This window comes from Schistocerca serialis, chromosome 3, assembly GCF_023864345.2.
Source record: "Schistocerca serialis cubense isolate TAMUIC-IGC-003099 chromosome 3, iqSchSeri2.2, whole genome shotgun sequence".
NCBI lineage: Eukaryota > Metazoa > Arthropoda > Insecta > Orthoptera > Acrididae > Schistocerca > Schistocerca serialis.
In genome coordinates this window covers 304,396,110-304,409,124 of record NC_064640.1, presented here as the reverse complement: position 1 = coordinate 304,409,124, position 13,015 = coordinate 304,396,110, and the positions used below count along the sequence as shown (strand labels likewise).

Sequence of the window (13,015 nt, the reverse complement as noted above, 5' to 3'; positions counted from 1 at the left end):
GTTGTGGCTCCATCAATAAAGTCAAATATTCTATAGTGTCGGTATCAACAAACTGGTCTCTCGTTGGGAGAGATGAGTTCGTCACCAGGGCGACTATGTTGAGAAATAAATATATAGACATGAAGAATAAAGATATAGACTGTTAGTAACGTTTGTTTCACACAAAAAGCTTTACGAATTAGTTGATTTTTTTCTGTAGCAAGTAATGTGGTTTATCTGGAAGTGTGTAGACATCTTCTCTCGATGTTGTCTGTGATTGGGAATGCAGAACAGCGCTTCTGTGAGTGGTCATCAAACTGAAGTTTGCTTGGGTGCTATCACATAGGACTATAGTGTGAAGGCTTAAGTTGTGGCATGAGAGTGGGACGTCGACCACCCTTTCTCTGTTTCATCTGCTGGAACTTACCTGGCTTTGGAGGTCGTTCCAGTGACTTTACCAGTGACAGTGTTTCTCACAGCTTCATGTGATCATGCAAACCACTTCGCCCTCGTGGTCAGTGCTATGATAAGTAGGCGTCCTCTGAAGAGGTAATTCGTTGTAGATCTATACCTGCTAGATTTCTGACACTACATGCTAGATCAATAAGGTCTACATTAGTTAGCTACTCTGAAGTTCGGAAAATAGGTGAGAAATACTGGCAAAACTGGATCTGTAGGGGCGAGTCGCAGATCGTCCTGGATAGTTCAGCTGATTAGAGCGTTGCCAGCGAAAGACACGCAGTTTAATCTGCCAGGAAGTTTCCCTAATGCAGAATGAAAAATACGCTCACGACGGCGTACATCCTTTTGGTTGTTTTACGTAACCAATAAAAAAACTCTATGAATCAAAAGAAATTCTAATGAAGAAATACTGAAGTGGCGAAAATAGAGCCTACTTGTGAGGGGCCCTGGAACTGCAGCTCTACCACAGAACAGCCGTGGCTGGTGACTTGCTCTTCATCGAGGCTTACTGCAATCGGCCCCTTAACACTGAACTCCACAGTTTCTCTTGATTGGCGCTGTGTTCTGTTCCCTTGCCCTGTGTTTGATGGCTGCCTTCTATTGCTGTGCTCCATGACCTTGAACAGAAACTATAAGATTTACATTAATTTTTTGAGTCCACTTTGTAAATAAATTTAAATGACTACTTAGTCTTCATATAAGTTCTGAGAGACATGCAGCAGTATACACAGCTGAATTAAAATTTATGTAGGTGTGACTGAAATAAAACAACTTACGTGTCTACGTCTTGTATACGTCATACACTGAATCTTCACAACGACAACTAGAGCAATTAAAAAGCTAATCTATTATAATTATCTGTTTATAAACACATAAATAAAACTCTACAAATTCTTGGTCAAATTGGGGTGAAGTTGACTTCCTGAGAAACCTGGGGTGACGTTGGCCGTCTTTCCTCGAGCAGTTCTTTCATTAACAGACGTTCGTTAACGCGGCAAGAACATCACCTAATAAACACAGCAAAAGTGTGACACAGCGGAGACACTAACAACTGTCTCTGTTAGTCTAGTGGTGGAGTGAGAAAGTCTTTGTTGCAAGTGTCTGATGTTAACTTATGAATTTGTCACTTAGCTCGCATTTCAGTTTGTTGCATCATACAGTATCGATCGTAGGAGTTGTCAGGATGAAAATGCCACAGGTGTTCTAAAATAAATCGAGTGAATTGAAGAAATCTAGCGTGGATGTTTCAGAACTGTGTCTCGTAAAAGGTTTAAAAGAAAAAATGGGCATTAACGAGTCTAGGCGAGTGTATAAAATTCCTAAAGGAACCCTGATAAACAGAATTCATGGCCGTCATGACAAAACACAAGGCAAGCAGCCAGTATTTAGTGCTAAAGAAGGAGAAGCTCTACTGATGGGACTTCTCGATTGTGCAGACTGGGGTTTTATGCTTTTCTTCCACGGATCTTCGATACATAGCGAAGTCACTCCGTGACAGGAAAGGCGCTCTGTCAAAATTTACGCACAGTTTTCCGGGTCTTGATTGAACAAGAAGCTTCACGTCCTGACAAAAAGATCAAATCTGTGTGCGGCTAAGTAACAATAAAAAGATGGCTATAGTTGGTGTGGATCACTAATTTGTCAGACTTCCATCACGAACTTGCAGAGACAATGGATAGGTGTGAAGTTGACATGTCAGGTTCAACGTTCATTGATAACGTTTTTTGTGTGTGTTTCTTTGGAATTTCATAAAGGAAATTTGTTATCACATTGTTTTGTCCTAAAACGTTCTTTATGAAGTTATTATTAAAATTTAATTATTATACCAGATTTATTATCTGTTATTGATAAAGATTCAGAACATTTAAAGTCAGCCTAGAGTCTTAAACAATCTGCATTTATCACATAACAGATAATCGGTAAAATTCATCCCCACGTGGCGTGAAGTTGAACCACCTAGTTTATTTTTTTAATTTTCCTATCTGTTGGAGCAAAAGATAATAAAAACCAAAAATTTTATTACTACAGCTCAATACTGCTTTTCTGAAAGAAAAACCAATATATTAATTTTATTGGTATCAGAAACACTTAAGTGTAAAGTCCAAAATCAAGTTCACCCCATTTGACAGTACACAGCCGAAGATAAAAACAGCGGGGCTCCTGCTAGCCTATGAAAAAACGACAGGCTGAAAAAGTTTTAAGGAGGGGACTCTGAATAGGCCAGTTCATTTCAGGAATATTATTGTCCACAAACCATTGCCTCGCAAATGCTGCTTTATGACTGAGTGCTTTGTCATGTTGAGACAAACAACCATCGTCCCCTAACGGTTTCTCTATTGTACTCAGTATTATGAAACAAGTTCATATCCTTGTGCGTTTAGTGTTTTCTTAAGCGCAATAGCACAACACACTAACCACGAGAAAAGCCTCGATATTGTAACACCACCTCTTCCTTACTTCACAGTTGGCACCACACGTGTGACAGATAACGTTGTCCAGGCAATCGCCAAACGCAAACCCTTTCATCGAATTTCGGCAGGGTATAGGGTGGTTCATCACTCCAAACCACTCGTTTCCAGTTATCCAATGAATAGTGACATCGCTCTTTACGCCACCTCAAGCGTCACTTACCTGCAGCTCTGACTTCAGAAATGCGAGGATATAAACGTTTTTGGCACGTCGCGTCTCGCAGCTCTCAGCTACTAACGAAAAGACATTTTAACACCAAAGGTGCTGTTTATTTATTGGCTGACTAGTTTCGGGCTTTTTAGCCACCTATTACAGACAACAAAATTTGTTATGACTGGGAAATAAAATGGTTCGTATGGTAACTACTGACGTATTTGCATTTAGGAAATGATTGGTGTGGCTACTTCTGTTTAAGACGTTACACTTAAATGTATCTCATATCTTAGCCCACCCGAGCGGGAAGGAGCGCCTGGTCCCCGGCACGAATCTGCCCAGCGGGTTTGTGGCGAGGTCCGGTGAACCGGCCAGTCTGTGGATGGTCTTTAGGCTGTTTTCCATCTGCCTCGGCGAATGTGAGCTGGTTCCCCTTATTCCGCCTCAGTTACACTATGTCGGCGATTGCTGCGCAAACAAGTTCTCCACGTACACATACACCACCATTACTCTACCACGCAAACATAGGGGTTACACTCGTCTGGTATGAGACGTTCCCTGGGGGGACCACCGGGGGCCGAACCGCACAATAACCCTGGGTTCGGTGTGGGGCGACGGAGGGGTGAAGTGGACTGCGGTAGTCGTCGTGGGGTTGTGGACCACTGCGGCTGCGGTGGGGACGGCATCCCTCCGTCGTTTCTAGGTCCCCGGTTAACATACAATACAATACAAAATCTCATATTTTCGTTACAAGATGTTTTCATTTAGTTACACTTACAGTATTATTGTATGTTCATAATATATATTTTTCAAAAAAATGGTTCAAATGGCTCTGAGCACTATGGGACTTAACATCTATGGTCATCAGTCCCCTAGAACTTAGAACTACTTAAACCTAACTAACCTAAGGACATCAAACACATCCATGCCCGAGGCAGGATTCGAACCTGCGACCGTAGCGGTCACACGGTTCCAGACTGAAGCGCCTAGAACCGCACGGCCACACCGGCCGGCTATATATTTTTCTTAAATGTTGTAGCTTCATTATCCAGCATGAAGCGACCACGTGGCAACAATACTGTATACACAATGGAGAATTTATTCTTACTGGATTACGCCTATATGACACATTGGCTTATTTATCGTAATGTTGGCAGATGTTGATGCAAAGAATTTTATTATGAGGTCTTATATAATCTGTGATGTATTCAATTTACTTATTGATTGTATTAATATCACTATGTTCAGTGTGAGACACAATCTTCCATCTCATCACATTGCTTCTTACACTGAACATAGTCTGTGATATTAATACAATACCAAAGTATCAGTGATTATATAAGACCTCATAATAAAATTATTCGCATCAACATCTGTCAAATTTACGATAACAGCTACAATAAATAAGCCTGTGTGACACACAGTGTAATCCAGTAATAACAAATTCTGCATTGTGTATACAATATTGTTGTCACATAACCACATCATGTTGGATAATGAAGGTACCACAGTTAGGAATAATATATATTATGCACAAACATGAACAGAATACCGTGAGGTGTAGCTACAACTGTGACATCTTTTAACGCTGATATGAGGTACATTTAACTGTACACACAAACCATTTTCTAAATGTAAATACGTAAGTAGTTACCACATGAACCATTTTATCACTAATACTTTCATTATCCACATTCTAAACATCCACTCATAACAAATTTTGTTGTCTATAATAGGTGGCTTGTGAAAACGGGCTAAGCTCGAAACTAGTCAGCCAGTAAATAAACAGCAGCTTTGGTGTTAAAATGTCCTTTCCTCAAGAAATGTGTTGCTTATGGGGAGCTGCTCGAGCTGTATACCCGATGCTTATTAACGACGTATTCACAGTCTTTGTGCAACATGGAGTGCTAGTAGTACTTTTGAACTCACGAGCGATTTCTTACGCTGATATTTTGCAACCGCCTTCCGCAATTCCCAACAGTCCTGTCCGCCAGTACGTGACGTCTTTGTGGTCTTGGTTCAGCTGTGGTTGCTCCTTCACGTTTCCACTTCACAGTAACCTCTCTAACAGTTGACTTGTGCAGCTTTAGATGGATTGAAATTTCCCTGACGTATCTGTTGCTCAGGTGACATCCAATGGCTAGTGCACATTCGAAGTCAGTGAGCTCTCCTCACCGCCTCAGTCTGCTTTTACTGCGTCTCTACTGACAACACAATACACACCTCCTCGTTTTATATTGGCGGGCTCACCTCTCTTGACATCTAGTGGCCAATTCCGCAATTACACAGCCTCCTCAGTCCTCGCTACATCAAACTTGTATTTGTTTCTAGCTCAGGCGATTAACTAAACTTGCTGTGCCTGACTGTTGCGTATACCTTACACCATGTACTGCCGGCCGGAGTGGCCGAGCGGTTCTAGGCGCTTCAGTCTGGAACCGCGCGACCACTACGGTCGCAGGTTCGAATCCTGCCTCGGGCATGGATGTGTGTGATGTCCTTAGGTTAGTTAGGTTTAAGTAGTTCTAAATTCTAGGGGACTGATGACTTCAGATGTTAAGTCCCATAGTGCTCAGAGCCATTTGAACCATTTCTGAACACCATGTGCTTCCGGCGTGTCGTTTGTTTTCGTTTCTGCAAGTTCCCAGTACGTTTCATCATCTGATTGAAGAAAACTTTTTATCGCAATGTTAGCATGACTTCAAGAAATAAAGGTAATTTCTACTTGTTTTTAGTAATTATGAACAAGAATGTGTTTAGAATCGTCTGTAATATGCTAACATATTCTGCACTATTGAATAAATGATTGTTTATTTGCTCACAATAGTACTGCGATACATTTTTCCGATGTAGCACTGGGTCTAGGCTGATCAGCCAAAGCATTATGACCACTGCCCATCGCGACGTTAGATGCCACCCTATGGCGCTGCGGGCACGTGATGCGGTAACAAAAGTATGTAAGCGTAGCAGACCCCGGGGGGGGGGGGGGGGGGGGGGAGATATGGTGAAACTTCCTGGCAGATTAAAACTGTGTGCCCGATCGACACTAAAAATCAGGACCTTTGCCTTTCGCGGGCAAGTGCTCCACCATCTGAGCTACCCAAGCACGACTCACGGCCCGTTCTCACAGCTTTACTTCTGCCAGTATCTCGTCTCCTCCTTTCCAAACTTTACAGAAGCACTCCTCCTCCGCAATATCCTTTCTTAGGGCCGGCCGAAGTGGCCGAGCGGTTAAAGGCGCTACAGTCTGGAACCACACGACCGCTACGGTCGCAGGTTCGAATCCTGCCTCGGGCATGGATGTGTGTGATGTCCTTAGGTTAGTTAGGTTTAAGTAGTTCTAAGTTCTAGGGAACTTATGACCACAGCCGTTGAGTCCCATAGTGCTCAGAGCCATTTGAACCATTTATCCTTTCTTTCAGGAGTGCTAGTTCTGCAAGGTTCGCAGGAGAGCTTCTGTAAAGTTTGGAAAGTAGGAGACGAGGTACTGGCAGAAGTAAAGCTGTGAGAACAGGGCGTGAGTCGTGCTTGAGTTGCTCAGATGGTAGAGCACTTGTCCGCGAAAGTAAAAGGTCACGACTTCGAGTCTCGGTCAGGCACACAGTTTTAATCTGCCAGGAAGTTTCAAAGGATAGATTGCTATTACGCAGAGCCTTTGATCGAGTATCTTGAAAACGGCAAAGCTGGTCGAATGTTGACGTGCTACTGTCGTGAGCATCTACGGAAAGAGGTAGATGGACGGCGAAACTACAACCAGTCGCTAAATGATTGGACGTTCACGATTCTTCACAGAACGGGGGGTCCGAAGGCTTATATAGTCTGTGAAGTAGGACAGATGGCGATCTGTTGGATCTCTGTCGAAAGAGTACAATGCTGGTGCACGCACAAGTGCTTCGGAGCACACCGTTCATCGTACATTGTTGAACATGGAGCTCCGCAGCAGACCACCCATCCTTGTTCACATATTGAGCCAAGGACATCACCAGTTACGATTGCAGTGGGCACGGGACCATCGGGATTCGATCGTCGATCGATGGAAACGTGTCGGCTCTTCGGGTGAATCAGAGTGTTGCTACACTACGTTGATGGTCGTCTGCGCACACGCCGTCATCGAGATGAACGGCGGCTCGAAGAGGGAAGCGCGCCAAGGACGCAGGGTGGTGGGAGAAATATTATGGTATGGGAGACATTCCCTGCACTTGCTTGAGACCTGTGGTAGCAATCGAAGACACGCTGACAGCTGCGAACCACCTGCATCCATTCACGCTTGATGTCTTCCCCGACGGCAATGTCATCTTTCAGCAGTGTAATTGTCCGTGTCTCGGAGACAGAAGCGTGCTACAATGGTTTAAAGAGCATTAAAATGAACTCACGTTGATGTATCGGCTACCATATTCGCCTGATGTAAATCCTATGGAACCCATCTGGGTCGGACGCCATCACCGAGTACGCAAATTAGCGGCCCCTTAATTACGCGAATTACATGACATGCGCGTAGACGTATAATGCCACATACCTCCACAAACCTATCAACAAACTGTCGGATCCGTGAAACGCAGAATCAGTGATGTATTTCGTTCCAAAGACGGACAAACACGCTATTAAGCAGGTGGTCATAAAGTTTTGGCTCATCAGTGTACATTCGACAACGACCTATACTTTCACGTACGCAAGGGAGAATATACGCAAGAGAGAACACGAGACGAGGAAGAGTGTGAAAGACAAGAGGAGGAATATGATGGTAAATAACATGAGTTTCCGATGAGGAAACGCCCCAGAACTCCAAAGACTGTGTCGTCACTAACAGCAAAGATATTCCATGCAATGCATTTACCTAAGATGATGAATAAAACCCAAAAAGCCGTTTCAGATGTGGACTGGCCGCATATAAGGGTTTCACATATGTGCGGTGCAGTAAATGCCAAATATATCTTTGCTTCACAGAAATAAGGAACTGTTTTTTGCAACTCCATAAAACATAGCTGAATAGATCATTTACATAGCGACGTCAGAACGTAAGTTAAGCAAGATTATTTTGCAAGAGGATTGGTACATTGCTCTGGTGCAGTTAAGAGGAGTATCACAGTGTAGGAGTGAAACGATGTGGAAAATGGAAACGTGTCCCAAAGTTGAAATATGCGGGACGGTACGATTCTTCTCGGCAAAATATGCAAACAGCGCACGGATTCACCGTGAAACACTGCCGGTATATGGATCAAATGCAACATCACGTCCAGCCGTAGTGATATGGTGCAACAATTTGACCAAAGCCGGACAGACGTGTGTTCTGCTGTTCGGTAAGGAAGGCCATCGACATCGACATCGAGCACACATGAAAATGTATAGACTGTCAAGGAACTGATGTCGCAGCATTCGCAGATTTTCCCATTGTGAACACGTTCGGACAGCGGTTCTTGACTGGTGCCTCGACGACGGAACTGATTTTATCGTCGAGGAATTAAACGTCAGGTAAAACGTTCGGATCGTTGTTTACAGAAACTTGATGACTATGTTGAAAAATAATGTCTTATACCTGTGTCACTTTGAAGTACTATGCAGCATTCAATAAAACTTACTTGGCCTGCCATAATAACGACTGTGTAAGTTAAGTTTTGAAGTCCCTTCGTAGGAAAACGTTTTCTAATATTATTTCCAGATATAAAATAATAACATTTGGTGGTACTTACATTAATATGTTTACGTATTTCAGTTGTCAGTTTACAAATAAAATCTATCAAAGGAATTCGTGAAACATATCATTGTTAGGAGAAAAAACGTATCTGAGGCCTGCTGTACATATGCTACATGCCCTGGTATTTTGGTGACCCACGACGTTTTTTAAATTTAGTATTTTAGTCTTATTTTGTTCCAGAACAATACAATGACCACCAATACAAACTTTTCATTCACAAAAATCTAAGATCAGAACTGGGGAGGATAGGGGTGCCCGGTTACTTCTGATCACATAGAGTATTGTTGTAGCGCCTAATACTAAAGTCTGAAGAGCATCTCTGTGGCACTCTCGCTCTTACTAAAGGAACCTGTAACGAAACGGGTCGTCCTTCTTCGGATTTTCTAAATCTTAGTTTTCAAGTTGACCTCGTTATGGTCCCAAACAGAAGTGATATATTTAAGAAAGATTGAACGATTGTTTAGTACGCCACTTCTTTTGTGAATAAATTACATTTCGCTAGGATTCTTCCAATGAATCTCAGCCTAACATCTGATTTTCCTACAATTTATTTTATGTGATCGTTTCACTTTAGATCGTTCCAGATTGTTGTTGGCAGATGAGTTTCGGTTGGTACTGTTTCCAATGATTGGTGTCCAATAGCGTATTCGAACAGTAATAGTTCCTTCCGTCTAAGTATGCGCAGCACATTACAGGTATTTACGTTGAGGATCGACTGACTGCCAGTCCCGACATCAAGCGTCGGTCCTTTGAAGATCTCTCTGCATTTCGCTAGAACTTTCTGGCACTGCAGTTTTCCTATTTATTACAGTATCAACTACGATGTTATCCACTTGGTCCGTTATATGTATCTTGAACAGTGACTATCATGTAACACTCTCTTGGGTTACTTTTGAAGTTACTTTCACGTCTTACGATTTTGGCTTACTAAGAATAATGTTGTGAGTTCTACCTGTTACCAATTCCTGAATGTAGTCACAAAGCTGGCCTGATACTCTGCAAGCACGTATTCCGTTCACTACCTGACCATGTCGACCAGCATCAAATGCCTTCTGGAAGTCAAGGAACATGACATCAACCTGAAGGTAATTATCTACGGCTTTCTGGATCTCGTGGATAAACAGAGGGAGCTAAATATCACCACTAAGCTGGTAATTTCTTCTCATTGCCTGATACTTGTTAGGACGTGAATGTTACCGTCCGGCAAACTCAAATTTTTATTTCGTATACTACTTGTCTATAACTTTAAAAATTTGTTAGATATCTACTTAACACTCTGATGTTACATCAGACACAGGTCAACTTCGCACCCAGCAAAGAGGCGTGTAGACGAGCTACCTGTGGAATCCTGGCACTAAGTGTTATTATAATTCTAACGCAGCATTCTTCAATGCAGCAATCTGCTGTAGCAATGGGCTGGGTTCCCACATGCCATTGCACGAGTTGTGCTTCCACACCCACCTACAGGACAGAGGTGGGCTCCTGTCACAACATTGTTGGCCAGAGTGATTATAAATGATCCCCGCTCAGTGATTAGCAGCATTTGTTTTTGGACTTTCGACTCCCGCCGACGCCATGACAGTCTACACGGCAGCTGACAGTCCAACGTTGGGAGGAGAAACTTCAATCACACCACGCAGCGTCATCAGTTAAGAGAAGCCGCTGGTTTACGAGCCACTAGCTAGACCAGATCGTTTCGAATCTTGATATGCTGCCGCCGAGTGTAGGCCACTTCCAGGGTGTCATCGTCTGACACTACAGGAGACTCTGAGTTTACTGGGTTCAACGCAGGGCGTCTGCACGCCTGGTCGTGTGCTTAGTGCTGCCGGCAGTCCAGCGTACGCTTGAGAGCAGACTGAAGCCATCCTTGGGTCAGTAGTACCACCTCATCAGCCGCTGCTTGTATGCTGTGGCAGCACCCCACTGTCCCGGCGTACACACACATCACCGCGGAGCCGCTTGCGCTGCCTCTGTATTATGCCGAAGTAGTACATCCCTGCCTCAATGACCAGACCCACCGACTGGACGTTTAGATCGATCTTCTGTGAGGAAATAGTGCCGAATGAATCGATACTGAATGAGCTTTCCTGATTCAGCGCTAGCCACGGTATCAAAAGATCCCAACTCACAGTTTCCGTGCACCAATTCTGTACAGAAGTGGCTGTCCTGGTGTACATTAGAAGTGACTCATACCGCCAACGCCATTACAAAGCAATGTGAGCACTGGTGACGCCTCTGTAGTGAATATATGTTCCCCTAGATTTTGGCACAATATTTTCAAGCCCAGAATATCAAAAGCTCGCCAGGCGACGACATTAATGTCGGAAATAGTTGCAGAATAATGAAAGATAAATTAGCATTTTTGTGGTGGGCTTTAAATCAGAGGGTATTTATTGAAAACTATGACACATAAAATACCAAAGAGGAAGCTAAGTCTCTAGATCTCAGTTTTAGAAATCGATGTTGATACCTATAGAGGATATTTTCATCATAACACATGAACGTTAAACGTGTTCCATAATTCCACAACGATTTGACTTGAGTGATATAAGCCAATAATTATATGCATATGTCCGTCAGTAAAACGTGAATTACGTGCGGTTTTTTCCTGTCACTTGTAACTTCGCCGGCCGGAGCGGCCGTGCGGTTCTAAGGCGCTACAGTCTGGAACCGAGCGACCGCTACGGTCGCAGGTTCGAATCCTGCCTCGGGCATGGATGTGTGTGATGTCCTTAGGTTAGTTAGGTTTAATTAGTTCTAAGTTCTAGGCGACTGATGACCTCAGAAGTTAAGTCGCATAGTGCCCAGAGCCATTTAGTAACTTCGTTGTTCCTGCTGCGAGCTGAAAGAAACTGCTGCTGGAAGAGAAGCAAATGCTTTTGCGTAGTTTGTATGGGTCACTCAGTTATCTCGTCAGGTGCAGTTGCTCTTTCTCGGCTGAGCGACTTTAGATAATTTAATAATTCGCCACCACTTATCTAAATATAATCACTTATCTCAACATCATTCGTTTTGCCATTCGTGCGATGCTTAGAAGGAGATATCGTATTACAGTCTCAATAGTGAAACAGTTCTGGAAGACTGAATTTAATATTTTGGGCTTCGTTCTGTTTTCCGTTTCGGCGCCAGTATCACGACTGGGCCTCTAAGGAGATGAATTATGAACAAGACTTCTTAGAATTAATTTTAGAACCTGTTACAAAGCTCCCTTCGCTTACGTAGTAACTTTCTAACACGGTTATTGAACAGAGCAATAAGTCTGACAAATACTTTAGGCATACTTCTCAATATAAATCTCGTATTCTAATGATGTACCAAATGCACCTCTGAATCAGGCTTCCCAGAACAGCAGAATTTGTTAGCCCTCTTCATGTTACTCCATAAAGTAGCATCGAAATACATTAACGCTACGACGTGTAACAGGCTGTTAGTTTTAACATGAGACAGCTAAATACCTCTAAAACGACGCATCGTACGAAAAATTGTTCCCGGTGAAAAGTTAACACCAGTAAAGGGGACATGTGTCTGTGCTGCAACTGGCCACCTTCTAACCACTCTACCTGCTTGGGTGGGATCAACTTTGCATTTTCAAATGTGGACCTCCCCCCCCCCTTTTTTTTACATAACCGTATTCTACGGGAAAAATGGGTACTGTTTACTCAAAATATTGTTTTCCATTCGTGGTAAACGGCACTGCAATCGATAGACGTCAAGAGTGCCTGTTTTTTCAATTAAGAACTGGCTCATTTGTTTTTACATTACATTTACGATGTAAATGTAAACCGTTGTGTTCTAACGGCTGATGTTGATGCTGTGGCATTACTTGAGTGTTGCAAATGTGTACAGTAGAAATAATATGATTAGACGTCGACATTTCTGGCAGATAAGCTACTTGTTTGCTATCGTAGTTTTCTGTTACCTACATGGTTGACTGTGGTGAGTCTCCAAGCCACCGGAATGCTTGATGTCGTTGGCCGCCCTCGAACCCCGCCATCGGGATGACTGCTCTTGGTGGTTGTTTCCATCCAACCGCTGTAATTCTCGAGCTGGCAGAATACAAACGACAACCATTGTAATAACGTAAAATATAATAACGCACCGAACTCAAGCACCCCAATGGTGAGTTGCAAGGGGACGCACCGCTGTCAAGCATCCCGATGGGAACAGAAAATTACTACATCTACGTCGTTGTCGGTGCATCACGCTAAACGAAGTTTATAACCAGGCAATGAAACTGCTAACCGTGCTGTGCCGTGCAATCAA

At 43.2% G+C, this 13,015-nt stretch overlaps 1 protein-coding gene across 1 annotated transcript in view; it reads right to left on the bottom strand.

Annotated features, from left to right (window-relative positions):
- LOC126470797 (nicolin-1-like) overlaps positions 1-13,015 on the bottom strand; it is a 212,500-nt gene that overhangs the window by 118,474 nt on the left and 81,011 nt on the right. The window contains exon 2 of the mRNA XM_050098808.1: positions 876-1,070. Coding sequence (XP_049954765.1) covers positions 876-1,055 — 180 coding nt within the window. The 5' untranslated portion in view covers positions 1,056-1,070. The remainder of the gene's footprint in view (positions 1-875; positions 1,071-13,015) is intronic.